At 43.0% G+C, this 20,065-nt stretch overlaps 1 protein-coding gene across 5 annotated transcripts in view; it reads right to left on the minus strand.

The window, feature by feature from the left end:
• LOC102941740 (CREB binding protein) overlaps window positions 1-20,065 on the minus strand; it is a 179,131-nt gene that overhangs the window by 36,968 nt on the left and 122,098 nt on the right. For all 5 annotated transcript variants that reach the window (XM_043523771.1, XM_043523770.1, XM_037911060.2 and 2 more), the window contains 6 exons: window positions 19,323-19,742; window positions 17,636-17,815; window positions 17,204-17,390; window positions 5,080-5,198; window positions 1,396-1,635; window positions 797-885 (listed from right to left, as the gene is read on the minus strand). In XM_043523771.1, the coding sequence (XP_043379706.1) occupies window positions 797-885; window positions 1,396-1,635; window positions 5,080-5,198; window positions 17,204-17,390; window positions 17,636-17,815; window positions 19,323-19,742 (1,235 nt within the window). The remainder of the gene's footprint in view (window positions 1-796; window positions 886-1,395; window positions 1,636-5,079; window positions 5,199-17,203; window positions 17,391-17,635; window positions 17,816-19,322; window positions 19,743-20,065) is intronic.

A 20,065-nucleotide genomic window follows, 5' to 3' on the forward strand; every position in this document is an offset into this window, starting at 1 on the left:
ACACCAACATGGATGGAATCATATATTCTTCCCTCTATTAACCAGAGGACTACATTTTAAATAGTAACTTTATTTTTCCTCCCAGCTCCTCATGGGATCCTGGAAGTTATTATGGAAGTCAAACTTATCATGAACTCTCAAACAAAACCTTTTACATTTTATTTGCATAGTTACTATGAATACGCAATACTACAGCCTCAATTTTGTTTAGATTACGAAGACTTCTTCATGAAACTGAGTTGAATTAAGAAGTTTTGTTTTACTAATAAGTTCTCCAGGTTCTAATTTTGTGCACCAACATACTAAAAATACCAGATGCAATTTAATTGGCGTGATCCACAAAGTCATTTTCTTTCCAACATAAACCTTAAGTTGATATCTTTCTGACAGTGATTTGAAGATACGTCTGCACATTTTTATTCAGAACTCTCTCAAGGCAAAAGATATGTTCTCCTGAGTTGCCTTTTTCTTTTTTTTTTAAGTCATGCTTCAGATTTAATGGAAAAATACAAACAACTTTAGTTAAGTGGTGCAGTGTAGAATCTATAAACTGACAAGCATATAAATACCATGAACTGTAAGCTGCAATGTAAAAAACCAAAGGGTTTATTTGCAAGAGGGTTGCACACAGAAGGACAATCAATAAGCTTATTTTCTGCTGATTTATTAGAGAAATAAAGGAAACGAGACGTTAATCATCATTCTGCTTAGTATGTGCTAGGCTACAAAAAGACAAACTTGTTTTGTCACTCACTGGATCTCGTATCCTCGGCTAATGCAGGAATTTGGGACTTACCTATTCTGGTAACTGTAATAGGCAGCATCACGGGGAATAGTACACAGTTGCTTTCCGTAGCAGCACAAGGTCTGCGGAGAAAACTCATACTGCAAAACAAAGGCGAAAAAACTTTAAAGTGTGTTTTACATTGTGAATATGCAACGTAGTGAACGTGCTATAAAAGTATACTGTAATATACTGAGATGTGTTTATTAGATTCAAGTGGATATGGATTGATGTGGATAGATCCTTAGCTGGAATAAAACAGCTCAGCTCCCTTGACTTCAATGGAGCCAAAATGGCTTACTCCAGCTCAGGATCTGACCCTGTATCTGGATAAGAAGGTGCAAGATATATGGGATTGTGTATAATAGCAAAATATTTCAACACTTCATATTGAAAATGATATCACCGCCAGTGATAGAAAGAAATTTGGCTAGAATCCTTTAGATATTTTCCACTTCCTTACTATGTTGACATAACAGTCTAATTTTTTCTAGCCTTTCCAACTAGTAGTTTAATTTTATTCAAAATAAGTATCTAAAGGAGATTTTTTTTTTTAACCTTCTTTGTCAAACTACTTAGTTTTTCAGCAATAATAAACTTGAAAAATATACCTTGCGTCCACAACAGTATCCAAGTGACTGCATGACAGGGTCAATCTCTTGTTCAAAGACCTCTGCGAGTTTAGTGCAAAACTTATAGACCCTGGAAGTCTTGCGATTGTAAAGCCAGGCATTGTTAAACATTAGCCAGACGTCATCCACATACTGCCACGGCTCTTGGTATTGCCCAGTATCCAATTTACGTTTAATGGTGGAAAGGTCCATAGGATTCTTCACAATGTCAAAGTAATCCTTCAAAATACAAGAAATATCATCCATTATTTTTAAGATGCACTTCTAGTGCCTACTATTTTGAACACATCCAAAAGGATTTAACGTCTCCACGAATGTGTGCAAAACAGTTTATTTTGATGCTTACCTGGAGTTTAAATGGGGTTTGGGCCTTGTGCAGAATTGACCCCCTACACAGAGATGAACTGAACCCATAATGGACACTGGGTAAAATTTTCAAAATTGCCCAAATGACTTCGCATCCAAAGTTTCATTGTAAGACAACAGAACTTGGCTCCTAAGTTACTTAGGTGCTTTTGAAAATTTTATCCATGATCTATAACATTTCTATTGCTTCTTTCAAATGTCTTTACTTGAGTCTTTAAAATTGGAATCCATAGGCCCAGTTAAAGGATGCTTTAAGGAGTTCAAAACAGACCAAGTTTGAGAGAAACTGCTGTGCTTGTTTTGTTAAAGTTGTTCAAACTTTTAATAGCTCTCAAAGGAACTTCGAATTTTGGGAAACAGATTTAAAAACAAAAATATAAAAACCAAGATCCAAAGAAGATCACTAAGTCACCAAGTTTCACTGTCATAAAAAGCTCAAACTACACTATGGACAAATTCACAAGTCAAGCTCTGTGATGGGTGCTCGGAGTAGCTATATTTGAAAGTTATTTTGCTAGTCTTGAACTGATGGGAACCTGCACGCATTCAACACACTGTTTAGTTTCAACCACAGAACCTAAGGCAGCAGATGATCACATTTTTCCTGTGTTGGTTTACTGTGCAAAACTTGCTCCCCCATGAAATACCCTTATGCCGGCTCCACTTAAACAGAAAACAGAACACTTTGAAGCTTCATCCACCCACATTCAAAGGTGTTTGTTGAATGACCATTATTGACCCTATACTTATTACCTCTTCTTTCAAACATGGCCCTTTCACTTGTTTCTGTGTGGTTGTACTCTAAGAAGTTGATCTTTTATTATATTGCAAGAGTTCTTATTTTGTTGTAAGGCACTCTGCAAAGCGTGTAGAGTTACTAGAGGATGCGGAGAAAGTATGTTATTAAAAATCATCATCAGCCTTGTAACAACTGGTCTACATTCCAGATGGCCATCCGATCAGGCCATCATCTACATAGGCTATGTTTACACTTTAACTGCTACAGAAACACAATTGCACTGATGTAACACTTAATTGTAGACACTCACTAGAGCAACGAGATGGTTCTCCCGTTGCTGCAGTTAATCCACTTACCCAAGAGGCAGTAGCTAGGTCAACAGAAGAATTATTCTGTCGACCTAGCACTGTCTACAACAGGGGTCATATCAGCTTAACTATGTCGCTCAGGGTCTGGATTTTTCACACCACTGAGTGGCATAGCTGGGTCAACCTAACTTTTTAGTGTAGACCTGGCCTCACTCTACAGTACTGGATGGATGCAAAATGCAGCTTTTAAGACATGATTTTATGCTACAGTCTTATTCTGTGACTATAGAACACCAAAAATCTTATTGTGCTATAAAATCTGAACACATTCCTAAAATTACTCTGCTATAACTTTCATTTTCCTAGATCCAAATGATGACTGAAGGTCTTCAGAAGAAAAAATAATCAGTGTTTAAAACAGATACCATACATAGGATAATTTTGTTTAAGAAAGAAAGGAAAGGTTACTCACCCTCTGCAGAACTATAGTTCTTTGAGATGTGTGCTCTGCTTCAGGTGTGCATGCACCTTTTGATCCATTGATCGGAGATTTAGCAGTGTCTGTCCCGCCAGCACATGTGTTCTACACAACCGTGCGCCACACACAGAGTACATGGGGCTGCACAGGCAAACCGCCCCCTGTTCTTTCTCTATCCAAATAGGGCATCCAGAGAGTAGATGGTGCCCAGAACTGATCCCACCTTCCCTGTCATGGATGAGGATACAGGTTCCTGTATGGATGTTGAGTGGAACCCTACACTGACAGGGGAGACTGACAATGTCTAACTTCATCCTCCTCAATCTCCTTCAATGGTGGGACATCAGCAGAAAAAGGTGGAGAGTCTTGTGGTACTGGGAAACAATGTTAATCTGGAGACCGGGATCTTGGTACCAAGTTGTTTGGTACCCAGAACTAGTGGAGACTCTGGCTCATCTAAAACAGACAAGTTCCTGGAGTAAATGCCTGTGGTACTAAGTGGATCGATACTCTGCAGCAGCTGAGGTGGACAGTACTGTCAATTTGGAACATGGTGCCGAGGCTGAAAGCGTCTGATGCTTTGATTAGCCCGGTACTGATGAAATGGTAAGTCTGACAGACAGTGCCATTCTAAAGGAGTGTACATCCTAGGCTTCACCTCCCTGTTCTTCACAGATGGTACTGGGGGGCCTGCCAGAGCCATGCTTCTTCCAAGTGCTCTAGGATCTCCCAGCCCCACCAGTACTGGAGGAAGAGCCTTTTGCCTCCGCGGTACCAAGCCAAGGGGTCAAGGCCTTCAGCACCACAGACTTAGCATGCAATTGGGGCCTTTGGGAGCTGGCTCCTTGCGGTGAGAGACTGAGCTCCTCTTCTTTGGAGCCTTCCGAGTCCTCCAAAGTTTCCCCCTTCTTAGGGGAGACCTGGGCTGAGGTCGGAGGGGCGCTGGATCAGTCTGGAAACAGACGTACATGGGGAGGGGGGAAATGTGTGTCTCCTGACATGACTTGAAAGCAGGTGGAAGGGAGGGAATGCTCCATCATCAAAAGTCTTAGTTTGGTCTCTCAATTCTTTCATACTCTAAACTTGAGAGCTAAGCAAAAGTTACACTTTTACTAGATACGGAACTCTCCCAAGCAGTAGATGCACTTAGGGTGACCACTGCTGACCGGCATCGCCTCCTTACAAGAGAGGTAGTATTTGAAAAAGGGAGAGGAAAAAGTCAATCCTCATCATCTAACTAATTCTATACTAAAGGAAGTAACACTAACTAGAAACACAAACTTACTGAAAGAACAACTGTAGAACACGCTGAAGAATGGATGAGGCAGACACGCTAGAGCTCCATCTCGGGTCAAGGCGGTAAAGAAGGAACTGAGGACGGTTCATCTGTGCAGCCTATATATCCTCGATGGGTAGCCCGAGATTGTATAGACTGCAGGTGGGGGCCAAACATACACTGCTAATGGAACGTATCCAATCAAGGGGCTTGAGAGGCCCATCTGCACCTGAAGTGGAGCACCCATAAGGTCACTACTCGAAGAAGAGCAACTTCTACATTCTGGTTCCCATGGAAATTCAGACATTTCATTCTTAACTCTTAATTGGAACTCAAGGAGAGAAATCTTTAAGGGCACACAGCTGATGTTCCCATGGCCATATACAACTTGAACAAGCACAAAGATATTAGGCCAAATAAGTTTACAAAAATAAGAATTATGAGATATCATAATGCATATATACATATACCACAAAGGCTTTTAATGCTAACTCACTGGAATCCCTAGGAGCTGAGGATCCACAGGCTGTCTGAAAGGAAGGGACTCTGGGTCCTGCCGGTACAATGCTTCAAGGGTAGGCATGAGAGCCTGGCGCAGCTCTTCAGGTTTAAAGACTGTTTTAAAAGAAACAACAACCCCAAACACAGTTAAAATACAAAGAAAAGAATTTCTCTCAGATATTAAAACTGCTCTATTCTATATACTTTAAGACAGAATTTTGTCATTATCAAATAATTTCTCATCTCCAAACATCCAGGTTCATTATTCCTAATGTGGGTTTTTCATTCTGCTGTGCAGATCGGCGGCAGAACTAGATCTGAGTCACCAGGACAGTTTGGCTTTGCCTTTCTTGAAATCTTGCCAGAGAGTATTTCCAGAATTTCAACGTATTTATTAACTTCATGACTGCAGATTAACAATCCTACCCTGTGAAAGGTATCTTTCTACTGGGCAGAGAAGGCAATTTGGCCATAACTGATTAACAAAACAATAACTTTAATGAGGAATGGAATAGAGCACCTGGCTAATCAAAGAAAAGATAAACAGTTAAGAACAATCCCCCCCCCCCCCAAACACACCAAATACAGCCATGTCTGTTACCCCTACTGAGATTTTTAGAGCAAAGAAAACTGCAGGGAAGGACCAAAATCTGCAGAAAACTATGTCCAAGTTGTACTGTCTATAATATGGACAAATGACCAGATGGCTTGATAAGTGGCAAAAGAATTTTCTGATCAGAATTTAGAAACAGTCCTGGTCTGATGGGCTATAACTGATTTTGGAACACTGATACACTTTCCTGATGCACAGTTTCAGTCACCCAGAAACAGATTATGATGATACCTTGTTTTGCTCTCAGCAGTGGATTGACAGGAGAAGGAGGAGATTTTCTGAAAAACCCTGAAATAATTATGGAGTGCTCTTTGCACATCCAAAATATACCAGACTTTATTTTGGATGAACATAGCCTTGACAAAAAGGGGGGAGGAAGGGCAGGAGGACTTCCTCCTGAGAGCAGTGAAAAATGTGTGTTTACCTTAGGAATGAATGTTGGGTGTAGGAGAACCACCACCCAGTTTAAAAATCTGCATTGCTGAGAGGATGAAGACTTTTGGTGAAGAGGTCCAAGAGAAAGTTTTGTTAAGGCACTCAAATCCGGGTGGAGAGTTCAGGGGATTACTCCATACTGCCTTCTAAGGCTTATTAATTTTTGTCCTCAGAAATTGCCTGCCGTGGAGAGGAGATTAGTCTTGGTTTGTTCACACCCGAAATATTTGATATTGTCAAAGTATGCTGGCACAGAGTGTTGGCCTTCAGACCTAGAGACAAGGAGCTTGACATTACTGTAATTTATACTGCAAAGTGGCATCAAGTGCTGTCATTGTGATTTGACAGAACCTGACCCCATCTTGACACTGGTACCAATGACTAAACACAATGTGGGGAAACACAGAATTGGGCCCAAGCTCTCCTGTACGAAATTGGGAATTTGGCCTTGGTATGCTTGGCCCTGCACCATGTACTGAATTTCCCCTATATTGTCTTAACAGATTATAAACTCTTTGGGACAGGGAATCATTCTTTCTGCATTTCTGTACACTGCCTAGCACAATGGGTGAGCACCACCTGAAACCAAATTAAAACAAATCTCAATTGGTAGTTTTCTTTCTGAAGAGCCGGAATGTGTTTATAACCACAGACTGGACTATTTTTTTAATTGCTGCCTCTTAATATCCAAGTGGATTAATGGGGCCCAGATTCTGGTAAAATCTGGTGGTAAAAGGAACCTTCAAGTAAATGTGTCTCTCCTGGGGGACTGTGAAGAAAAGAAGCAGAGGTAGAAGGGAGGATTATTGAGATGAAGTCTGCATAACATGGCCACCAAGGTTGGAGAGGTGCCACTAATAAAATGGAGGACTTTCTCAGTCAGATCTCATCTGTTCTGAAGATCAGAGATGCTGAAGGACAGATAGGAGCTCTTTTAAACAGGCTTTGGAAACAGTGTCTAAGGCAAGCATGTCTGGAAGAGAACAGCATACTTTCAGTATTTTGTTTGGATGTAAAAAGTTTCAACTACTGCCATTCTTGACTAGTAGAGACTCCATTCCATCTCCTTCCTGCTCAGCCAGCTAAACACAGGGTGAACTCCCTCTAGGTATTAAGAATTCCTTTATTCTTGCAAATGGATTTGTAATCCCTACCTTGTTGCTTTGGAGAGGGAAACGATTTCTTTACTGATAACGTTGACAAGAAGCTTCCAGAAAAGCTTTCCCCAAGAATATTTGGAACCTGACACCAGATGTTTAACTTGTAAATCTGTTTTTCGTTATCTTAACTAATGGTGCCTTCTGCCCATTGCAACTGTCTTCAGAATTGAAATGAATCCAGAAGGAAGTCTTAAATAACTGCTGCTGTTGAAGAAATCTCTGAAACACTGATTTATGTTCCCTGGATTGTTTTTGGCACTTCCTCCTGAAAATTGCCAGCCAAGGCAAAAATAATTCATGCAAAGCAGGTGGAAGCTGTAGACACTTGGGCTGCAGCCAACACCTTGCAGACCTCATGGAGCGCTGATTCCACTCTCCTAGTCATGGGTATCATATGCAGGAATTCGCCTTCCGAAGGGACCCATGTTTTCTTGAGAACTTTTGAGATTGCTCAGAAAGTCTTTTATGAAGAAACTCCCACTTACATTTTGTGGCATTCTCCAAGGAACGAACGAACGAAATGGGATCTGGAATTTCTTTCTAGAGGAAAAGAGAAAGTACCTCCTACTGGCTATGCAGTCTTGGTGGTGTGGCTTGGATACTTTGGAATTTAATGGTTCTGGATTATTTCATTTAATAGATTTTTAAGGCCAAAAGAGATAATAATCTAGCCTGACCTTCTGCATAACAGGACATAGAATTTCCCCTGCATCGAGTTCACTAACCTGTGGCTGAGCTAGAGTATATCATTTAGAAAAATATCCAGTCTTTAAAAGACTAAAAGAGATGGAGAACTTACCATATCCCTTGCTATGCTCTTTAATGTTTAATTACCCTCCCTGTTAAAATCTACATCTTATTTTCAGTCTGATTTTTTTTTTAATTGAACTTCAGCTTCCAGCCACTGGATCTTGTTATACCTTTCCCCGCAAAATATATAGGTAACTGATCATTTCACAATTTAGCCTTCAAAGTTTTAGGAGGAAAAAAACCTCTTTAGTTTCATCTTCAGAACCCCTGGCCTCTGAAAGGTATGAAAAATATGGAGAAAAGTGCTTGTGGACAGGGGATTTCGTCTTTTTTTCCTGCGCTGTTCAGATTCCCCCAGAGGGGAAAAAACTCCTTTTATAGGGTTCTCCTTTTTGAGAAACAATGGTCTGGGTTTTCCTTTTCAGGAAAGAAGTTCTGTGAATATAGGCAAGATGAACAGAAGCTAGCGCTAAACCACCACGTACCCCATTTTGTCTTGGCATGTGATGGCTGAAAGAAACGTGACCTTTGCCTGTATCATCATCATAATCCATTATCTGTTAAGTACCAACATTATACCATAAATTGCTTTAGAGGGAGTCCTGGTTGAAGTCATTAAGGAGAAAACTCTAGAGAAGATGAGAGCAGCATCCTTGAAATTACTGAAGACAATACTTTTGGTTCTCTTTTTACTTGTAATCTTTTCAGTAGAGGATCCTGTTGGATGGGGAAAGAAATCAACTTAGCTTGGAGGCTTCTGAATGCTGAAAAGAAGTGCTCCTTCAAGTCTACCTTGGAAGATTCCAGGGAGAGATAGCAAGCAGTCCTGAATTAATAAACACTCCAAACTGTCCTTGCTTTGTGAAGGAAGGGGGTGGAGGGAGAAGAGACGGGGACAGGAAAAAGCTCAGCCTGCCAAAGGAAAAAAAGGTTCCCTTCCATGGTGTATCTGAAAGAGGGCAGAACCTCATTTTCAGGGAAAATGGATAAGGGAAAAGTTGCCCTCATTTGGAATGCAGCCTTTGCAAAGAGCCTGCAAAACACCTTTTGGTCATTTTATAATGAAAGCTGTTTTTAGTCACTCCTAACCTTCCTTAAGTCCCACTACTTTGGCTGAATTTTTCCATGCTTGGTCTCTGACCAAAGGTAGACTTTTGGCATCTGAGCAGATCTTCAAAAGACAAGGAGAACGAAGTTCCTTTTCATTTTTTTTTTTTTTAATAGAAATTTCATAAAAGCAGTTACATTAAGAGAGCATTACAGTTGCATGCTTCAGAATTTAATTAGGAAATGCCATATTTTTCTAGTTATAGGTCTTGTAGTACTGTGTACCAGCATGCATTCTAACCAATCCATGAAAGTCATTTTAAGTGAAAAATGCACAATAAGCCACAGCTTAATGCAGACTAACCATTAACAGAGTAATGGTTAAAGTGTACTGGCATATATAAATCATTTACATTTCCAGTTAAGGGAAGCTTTGCTGCCATTTGAAAAGAAATTGTATAATACGTGGCTAGGACTAAGTTATTAAAATACTTGTAGAGAAAAGACATTACAGAATTTCTCAATAAAGATATTCTAGACCATTCTGACAATGAAATTTGTGTTACTATATCTTGTAATAGTTTTTGTAAGATTTTAGGGAAAAAGTTTATATGTTGTGTTTGGGAAATAATGTTACACTGAAATTATAGACTATATCATAATGCATACACATGGTGGCCAGTGGGAAGGTTTTGCATACAATCTCAACTTTGGTATTTCTTCAGAGTGCTTTGCTTAACCTTCATTTTGTATTTATATGGAATTACATTAAGCCAAGAAGCATGGAAGAGTAAAATACAATTAAGTGCATATACCAAAATGTTATACATTATCTTACCACCCCATCTGTTCTGCCACCTGTCTACTTATTTTTTTATTAACAATACAAACAGTAAATCAAGTGACAACATTGTAGCTACAATCAGTGAAGCTTCTTTAATTGGGTGCAGAAGTTTCTGTTGAGACTCTCTCTTTCCCTCCCTTATAATCAAATTACTAAAGCATTCTCTACAGTAACTTGGAATGCAGCAATTATGTACCAGAAATCCCAGTAATAAAACATTTCTATTAGTAGCTAGCACTTGGCAATATATAACTATGAATTGTAGCGTAAGTGTCTAACTACTGGTAATGAGCAATTAAGGTTCATAATGTTGCTTTAACAAATATTTGAAAAGGTTCATGATTGCAGTGTGCAGAATAATCCACTTATGCTACTCATCCAGGTAGACTAATCAAATTACACATGTACAGACTAATCTGAGTGGATTACACTGTAATTTGCCTGAGTGATGGGAGATAATTTCTCTCTCATAATTAAATTCATTACTACTACAGTGGGATTTTCCTTCTTGCCATCCTGCCATTAGTCCACAGAAGATATATCGATCACTGAGATAGGGCTTAACTTGGCCACTCTTGAAACCCTGCCAGTTCTGTTTGGCCTCCATGGAGGATCACACACTCTGAATTAGCTTCCCTACTTCCACAAAGCCATGAGGTTTTCTCTTCAAAGGCTCAAGGCTTAAAACTTTTACATTTAACTTTTATTGCTGCTTTTTTTTAGCATAATTACATGTTTTTTTTCTGGCTCGAAGGATGGGTTTTTCTACACCAGAGCCTGCAACAGGGTTCACTTGAAGAAGTGGACAACAAACCACTGAAGAAGAATCATGGCTGTAAATACCTGTTACTTACCTGTAACTGGAGGTTCTTCGAGATGAGTGGTCCCTATCTATATTCCACTGAGGGTAACACACGTGCTCCACATGTCCGGAGCTGGAGATCTTGAAAGTAGTTGTGTCCGTTGGTCCATGCATGCACCCTTACTCCGCCTCACGGTTTTGTCCCAGGAGGCGATAAAGGGCAGGGCCGACCAACCATGCCCTCGGTTCCTTCACCACCACAATTCAAGACAGATCCACAGCATAGGGGAAGGAGGGTGGTATTGGAATACAAATAGGGACCATACATCTCGAAGACCCTGCAGTTACAGATAAGTAACCACCTTTTCTTTTTTGAGTAATGGTCCATACTGTATTCCACTGAGGGTGATTAATAAGCAGTACCAACTCATGAAGAGGGGTGTGTGAGGAGATAACGCAACCGTTGACTGGACAACAGCTCTGTGGAATGGGGCATTCATCGCAGAATCTCGTTCCAACGCCTAATGTGAAGCAAAAGTGTGTACCAAACTCCAGGTGGCCGCCTTACATATGTCCATAAGCAGTGTATCTTGAAGCACAGCTGTAACTGATGCTTGCGCTCTTGTGGAGTGAGGTCATACCAAGGGGTGGAGACAGTCCCAAAAATCAATAGCAGAGCATAATGCACCCCAAAACACACTTAGAAATCCTCTGAGTGGATGTCACCTATCCCTTAATCCTCTCTGTTATAACGATAAACAGTCGAGGGGTCTTCCTGAATGATCTCGTTCTCTGCAGGTAGAAGGCCATGGCCCTGCACACGTTGAGGTAGTGAAGACACACTCCTCTGACAAGGCACAAGGCTTTGGGAAGAAAAGCAGTTAAGTGTATTGGCTGATTAAGGTAAAAGCGGGATACAACCTTTGGCAGAAACTTGGGGTGCATACTCAAAGAAACCTCGTTATATGGAATGTGGTAAAATGGGGGTCCACTAACATGGCCCCCAGTTTGCCTACCCTTCTCACAAAAGTAACAGCAACCAAGAAGGCGACCTACGTGGAAAGGAGAGACAGAGCCATGAGGCTGAAGGTTCAAAGTGCGAAGTGATTAAGATCAAAAGGACGAGGTTGAGGTCCCATTGTGGGGGCAATAGGTTGAATGGGTGAACAGGTCTAAAGGAGTCCCTTCCAAAACCCGCTAGTCAAAAGATGCATAAATACAGAGAGTGTCCTTCCATGGGGGGTGGAAAGCACTAACAGTTGCCATGTGCACCTTGATGGAATTAAGAGCAAGGTCTGACGCCTTCAGGGACAGAAGGTAGTCCAAAATAAGGGGAATATTCACATTCTCAAGGGCTTGACCACTCTGTTGGGCCAGGAAGTGAAATATTTCCACTTAGCTTGATAGGAATGCCTCGTGGATTCTTTCCTGCTACTTGAGAGGATGTTTTGTACTGCCAACGAACACTCCCATTATAGGAAAGATGCCCATCCAAAAACCAAGCTCTGAAGTGAGGTGTCTGTGGATTAGGATGTCTGATCTTGCTGTTGCATTGCGTGAGCAGTTCCGGGAATGCTGGCAGTGGAAGTGGGGGGACACACTGACATGCAGAGAAGGAGGGGAAACCAGTACTGGCAGAGCCAAAATGGGGCAATTAGAATAACTGTGGCCCTCTCCCACCCGATCTTATGGAGGACACACGCCAGTAGCGGTAGCGGGGGAAAAGCTAGTCTGCCTGGTCCGACCAGCAGATGATATGGGGATCTCCCTGGGAATGGGCACAGAGGCCTCCTCTGGAGCAACACTGGATGCATTTATTGTTGACATGGGAGGCAAAGAGGCCTGTGGTTGGAGTCCCTCATTGGGTGAAAATGTCACTGACTACGGCGTCGTGGAGTTCCCATTCAGGGTCAGCCACGAACTGCCTGCTCAGAGAATCTGCAATCACGTTCTCAGTCCCCGGAAGATTGCCCACTAAATCCTGTTGTCAGTGGCCTATGCACCAATCCCACAGAGTAATCGTTTCTCCACAAAGCGCTAGCGACCACATGCCCCTTTGTTTGTTGGTGTAATAAACAGTTGTGGTGTTGTCTGACATGATGAGCATGTGACAGGAAAGAACGAATGGGAGAAATGCACGACATGTCCTCTGCACCGCCCGAAGCTCCAGAATGTTGATGTGCAACTGGGAGTCCTGAGTGCAAGTCCCCTGTGTCATACACTCGCCCATGTGGGCACCCCAGCTGGCGAATGACACATATCCATGATGATCGTCATGCTTGGAGAGAATGGGAGGAAGGGCATCCTAGTGCTGATCTGACCCGGGTCTGTCCACCAGTGGAGGGAGGAGAGAACCTTGGGTGGGACTGTTAGGATGAGGTCCATGGTTTGGTGTGTGGGAGAACAGGACCTCTGGAGCCACAGCTGCAAGCAGCAAAAGCAAAGACGAGCAAAGGCGGTGATGTACGGACAGGCTGCCATGTGACCAAGGAGGGACAGGAAAGTTCTGAATGGATCAGGATGGCTGGCTATCACTTTAGGAATCAACTCTTGAATTATCTGGAACCTGTCCTCCAGTAGGTAGGCTCATGCTGAGATTGCATCGATGCATGCCCCAATGAATTCTAGGGACTGTATCAGATCCAAAGTTGATTTTTCTATGTTTATGCTCACCCCCCGGGAGAAGAGGAGTAGGAGCAGCATGAAGGTCAAGGCTTGAGCCTTCCCTTTGGATCGCGTTGCTAGCAGCCAGTCATGGAGGTATGGGAAATATAAGAACTCCCTGACACCAGAGGTGGGCCGCTACCACACAGAAAGCTTTGGTGAATACCCAGGGAGCAGCAGTGAGTTCAAATGATAGAATCCGGAATTGGAAATGTCAAGGGCCTACCTTGAATCTCAAAAACCTTCTGTGGGTAGGATGGAGGTCTATGTGAAAATAGGCTTCCTGTACAGTGAGAACCACATGCCTCTTTCCAGTGAAGGTATGATGGTCTCTAAAGGTGACCATACAAAACTTTGGCTTGCGTATGAAGTAACTGAGATGATGGAGGTATAAGATTGGTCACCAGCCGCCCTTTTTTTGGGTACTAGAAAATAGACGGAATAAAACCCTGCACCCTGATAGGTTGTACGATCAGGATCTATTGCTCCCCTTTGCAGTACAGTGGCCACTGTGCGTGAAGAGATATATGCCACATCCACCACGGCCTGGAGCATTATCCTTGCGACCAGTTTGCCTTTCTCCAAGATAGTCAGGAAGGAGGCATGATTCTGTTGGGGAAGCTTGTCTGCAAAGTCCGCCAACAAGCCATAAGTAAGCAAGTCATATTTAGCTAATAGTGTCAGGTAGTTACAAATGCAAAATTGGAAGGCCAGCCAAGAAAAAACCTTGCGACCCAGAATGTCCAGTCACTTATCCTCTTCATCTGCTGGGGTGGAGCGTAGGTGTTGCTGCCTGGCCCGCTTTGAGGGAATTAGGTGTGTGTGTGGGGAAAACAAACTCAGACCCTTTTGCTGGTACATAGTACCTCTTTCTTCCCCCTTAAGGGTGAGTGCGCAAATGACCACAGTGCGTAAAACAGCTCAGGCCGGCTGAAGAACGGCATCGTTGATTACTAGGGTCACTCTGGTTGGTACCGAGGCATGCAAGATGTCAAGAAGCTGATGTTGTTTGTCCTGCACTTCCTCCAGTGGAACGTAGCGAGCAACAGCCACTCTGCGTAACAATTCTTGGAACTGACGGTAATCATCCAGAGGTGATGAGGGAGCTGATGACACCACAGCATCTGGGGATGATGAAGTGAATCACTCAGTTTCCAGTGGTGCGGTCAGAGCCAGGCTAAGCGGTTCATCCTCCAACACTGGTTCTGAACACCTACTCGATGACGATCAAAGAGGAGACGGGGCACTCCTCTCATGCTGAATGGGAAGGCTCTGAAGGTGAATACTGAGGCCAGGACACCCAGTAGGGCCCAGAAGGATGATCCTTAATTTGCTGTGGTGGGCCCTGAGGAGTGGGGTACCAGGGACTCCTTTGCTAGGGAAAGGGAAGGTACTGTCACTGAGTCATCAGAGCCTTTGGATAGTTGTATCAACAGTATGGGAAGGGTGGACCTGTGCTCTGTCCGAGCTTCTGATGCCAAGAAGTCAGAGCCTGGTTCTAATGGCAGCATCATGGGAACCACATGAGCTGGAAGAGAGCAGGCAGGAATATTAGCTGAAGGAGGTAAGTCCAAGGTGGGAGAGTACCCCCACCGCACGAGGTGACTAGAGTGCAAGCCGTGGAGACCTCACCTTCTCCAAAGCAAAGAGTTCACGAGGCTCAGGCACAGCCTCAAGCCTGCCTGGTGTCAATGGCACGCGCGCCGCAGTCTGAACAAGAGCTGGGGCCGGAATGGAGGCCTGCCTCGGAACCGAAGGTTCCCTTGTCTTTGGCAGTGCAGAACTGGAAGGTGCATCTCACTCAGTGGACAGAACCAGCAGATGTTGTGGTCTATGTGGCTTCTTGTCATGCTTGTGCACCTTGGAATGCGCAGTTTCTCCATGGCTGGAACTCATGGAAGGTGCAACGTCCTTCTTCAGCCTAGAGGAAGACTTACTACCATGCTTATGCGCATGCTTCGTTGCCTTACGATTAGACCCTGGCACGGGGTTTATAGCACTGGTACCAGGGGAACCGGACTGGGTCTTTGCGGTAGGAGCCACACACCTGGATTGCTCAGGCCGATGTATGGGGGGGATGGGGGGAAAGGAGTGGTTCCCAGCCTGGATCCAACTGCGGCCTCATGGCAACTGCCATGAGGTGCTTCTTGAGGCAGACAGCCCAATCTTCCCAGGTACGGCTTGGGAAGGAGAGGGAGATACTGCATCTGGATGAATTGTGGGCTTCTCCCAAGCAGTAAAGGCAGCGCTTGTGCTCACTGCTGATTGAGAACGAGCGAGGGCAGGAGATGCAGATCTTCGGCACAATTCAGTATTCAGGTGCTGGGGGGGAAGGGGGGGGGGAAAGGGAGAGAGGCAGGAAACCAGGAAAAATGTAGTCCCCAAAATTCCTTAATCCTAAAATTTATAGTAAAAAACAATAAAAACTATATACAAGAATAAAACAAATATTTTTTCTGTGTTTTAAGTAAATGTGTCACAAGGGACAAGAGAACAACAGAAGCTCCAACTCAAATCATGTGGCAGTGAGAAGGAACTAAGGGCACAGTTAGTTTGCCCCGCCCATTATTGCCTTGGACAAAACCATAAGATGGAGCAAAAGCGCACGTACGGACCAATGGACACTATTACTTTCAAAATCCCTGGCTCCAGATGCATGGTGCATGTGTATAACCCTCAGTGGAATACAACAGGGACCATCACTCAAAAAACTTCCTTATTTTACTTCTTAGAAACCAAACACCCAATGCATGCAAATACAGGTTTTTTTAAAAAACAAAACAAAACCCAAAGCTTTATCTAAGGGGAACAGTAATTCCTAAAATCTGTAATATTACTTTTCCCTTTTGAAATAAAGAGGAAAATATAGCATATAGGTACAAACAATCAACGTTCAAACAAACCATATCCAAAACACTAATTCTGTAGACTGACTTGATCAGAATGGTGGTCACCATTGTGGAAACTTCTGTGGAACAGGCTTTGGGCCAGTACACTTTTAAAGTGATGGCACTCTCAAGGGAGCTGCATTGGGTCTTTCTCCTTTTAAAAGTTTTAGGGCCAGTATACCAGTCTAACTGTAAAAAATTTATATTCAGAACTGAGTTCAGTCCCTAATTCTCAGGCCAACAAGGGCTAATGACAATATGGATGCTGCGCACACAGCCTCTGGAGGGAAAGGGGCGTATCCCGTGATTCACCAGTAATCCTTCTGGCTAAATCAAGGAGAGGTTATGGAGGGAGCTACTTCCAAATTGTCTTCTGTCTGCAGGATGTCACCACAACAAGAGGTCTTGGACAGCAGGGATGAAGTGAAAACAGAACCTGGAAAGAATTCACAGGACTTAGAGGACCTCTGTAAGAAAATGTTCTAAGTGAATTCAGTCCTCATGAAATAGCACTGGCCAAAGTCAGATACATGCATACAACACCTACCTATGTAATTTCCCTACAATTCACCTCAGTCCTGAACTGAAACCAATCCCTTACTACCCTGGCTTTGGCTCTTCTGCATAGAGACTGGCTATTGTGAAAAAGCCAAACTGAGATGTTATCATTGACAGTAACGTTAAGTGCAAATCAGGAGGACATCAAAACCTTACTTTTCACTTGTGATCCAAGAAAAGATAAGAATACTGCTTTCCAAAAGGAAAAAGGGTAGCACATTAACGCACTGTCTCAGCCCCCAATTTGTGGTGTTAGTGCATACGTACAAACAGAGGGACCTCCTGGTTGGCTTAAAGATTGCAGGAGACAGAAAACCAAGAAAAATTATAGCAAGGACTCCCATTTCTATATACGTACTCTTTTTACGGGGCTGAGATGGTGATGTAGATTGTGAAGTGGTGCCATTAGTGCCACTCTCCTCTTCCTCTTTAGGCTCTACCTTGATATCAAGTTTCTTTTCTTCTACCTCCATTGGCTCCTGTTTTGACTCTGCCACATCTATTTCTTCTTTCACTTGGCAAGATCCTTGTAAATCCTCCTCCATCTTAAGAAAGAAAGAGATGAGATTAAACTACACCTATAACGTCTCAAACTACAAATTCTATCAGTTTGGAGTGTCAGTAGCCCGATACACAATAAAGCACCATACACAGGGCTTCCACCACAGTGAAAACCAGAGTTTTACATTAACTAATATTTTCTCATCAGCTTGGCTCACTGATTCACACTCATCTTATTTTAGCTCCTATATATTATTGCTCTAATTAACTGTGAAGGAATTTCACTTACCTCAGTCTTAGGTTCCACTTGTGTTTCACAAGGCTCTGGCTCAGTTTCTTCATTTTTAACCTCTGGTTTGCTTTCTAGCATTGGTGCATCAGGTCCCAGCTGCTGGGAGTTGATATCAGCACTCGCAACTGAGCCTGGGGTTGGCACCCTGTTATCAATACTAGCTGCTGCCTGGGATAGCTGATGTAAAAAGGTACAAAAATCAAAACATTAAGGAAATATATAGAAATATTCATTTGTCTTGCTAAGAGGAATAGTACAAAATCATACACAAAAGGATCATCTCAAATAATACCACTCTTGAGTCTGATACTCACTAAAACCGACACAAATTAGAGGATTAGGCCAAAAGAAATCTTACGAGGTTCAACATGGACAAGTGCAGAGTCCTGCACTTAGGACAGAAGAATCCCATGCACTGCTACAGACTAGGGACCGAATGGCTAGGCAGCAGTTCTGCGGAAAAGGATGTAGGGGTTACAGTGGACGAGAAGCTGGATATATGAGTCAACAGTGTGCCCTTGTTGCCAAGAAGGCTCACGGCATTTTGGGCTGTATAAGTAGGGGCATTGCCAGCAGATCGAGGGACGTGATCGTTCCCCTCTATTTGACATTGGTGAGGCCTCATCTAGAGTACCGTGTCCAGTTTTGGGCCCCACACTACAAGAAGGATGTGGAAAAATTGGAAAACATCCAGGGGAGCGCAACAAAAATGATTAGGGGACTGGAACACATGAGTTATGAGGAGAGGCTGAAGGAACTGGGATTTTTAGTCTGCAGAAGAGAAGAATGAGGGGCGATTTGATAGCTGCTTTCAACTACCTGAAAGGGGGTTCCAAAAAGGATGGATCTAGACTGTTCTCAGTGGTAGCAGATGACAGAACAAGGAGCAATGATCTCAAGTTGAAGCGTGGGAGGTTTAGGTTGGATATTAGGAAAAACTTTTCTACTAGGAGGGTGGTGAAGCACTGGAATGCGTTACCTAGGGAGGTGGTGGAATCTCCTTCCTTAGAGGTTTTTAAGGTCAGGCTTGACAAAGCCCTGGCTGGGATGATTTCGTTGGGGATTGGTCCTGCTTAGAGCAGGGGGTTGGACGAGATGACCTCCTGAGGTCCCTTCCAACCCTGATATTCTATGATTCTATGAAAACCAAACTCTGGATACCAGAACACAGATCTCGAGTTATACAGAAGTAAAGACAGGAATGAGTTTATCATCTGATGCATTAACATCTTCTGTTGATAAAGCAACTGTACGGTGGATAGTACACACTGATTACCATGCAGTCTCTTTCTACCCATCTTTAAAAACCATGTGTGAATTTAATGATCATGAAGGTGAAAGACTAATGATCCTGACTAGAGCCAAACATAGCACAGGCAGATTATTTACAAGTTTCCCACGCACAGCTGTAGAAACATTCTGTAGTATATTTAATCCTAGTATTGGAAATCACTAACTAAATTGACTTCTGAGAACATTTGGATGAATGCATTTTGTTTGCATATGGATCTAAATAAATACCTATTCTAAAATATATCTTCCACAATAAAACAAGCTACTGTTGCTATGGCATAAGGATCCTGCAATCTGTAATTCTATGGCACAGTACTATAGAGGGGAAAGTTCCTTGTTGAATGTTTAGGCTTCTGTTGCATTTGGACCAAATAAACTAGCTGATACTTACTGGAGTGCCAGGAGGTTGTGCCTGCACAGATGTTGGTTGTTGCTGAGATGGTTGTGGGGTTGGCACAGACTGGGGTTGTATTGGAGTCTGAGGCTGTGGTGTAACTTGAGCCTGTGCTGCAGTTTGTCCTGTAGGTGTACTCTGTGTCTGTGTTGCATTTGGAACAGAGCCAGGTGTTGGTGTAGGAGTCTGTCCTGAAGATGAGACTGGTGTGGATGGCTGAGTAGGTGCTGCTGGCTGAGGAGGAGTCATTCCAGGTGGGGTTTGGTGTTGGATAGGTGGCTTGCCAGCTGCATTGGATACAGGAGGTGCAGTCTGATGTAGAGGTGGCTGGGTCGCTGGTGGACATGATATCTGACCACTCTGTGGTCCTAGCATATTCATGGAGTTCGGAATAGCAGCACTGGGAACCTGCCCCTGCTATAAAGAGAGAGTTCTTAATGTATCCATGCTGCTCCAAAATTGAGTCATATTTACTCGGACATTATAAGAGCATTAAATGCCTTACAAGAGTAGCAGTTTAGATCACCATACATTTTTCATATTTATTTATTTACAGCAACCGTGTTTATTATCTCAAATGCACAGGTTCTGACCACATAAAATCACCAATAATTTTCGATAGCTTTTTGCTCCTTTTATATTGTTCTGCTATCATAAAGGAGATGGAACCCAGATAGCACTCCCCATAGGCAGCCATTCAAGAGCTAAGTTGTGCCATGGGCTGGGTAGGGGTAAGGATT

This window comes from Chelonia mydas, chromosome 10 (genome assembly GCF_015237465.2).
Source record: "Chelonia mydas isolate rCheMyd1 chromosome 10, rCheMyd1.pri.v2, whole genome shotgun sequence".
Lineage (NCBI taxonomy): Eukaryota > Metazoa > Chordata > Testudines > Cheloniidae > Chelonia > Chelonia mydas.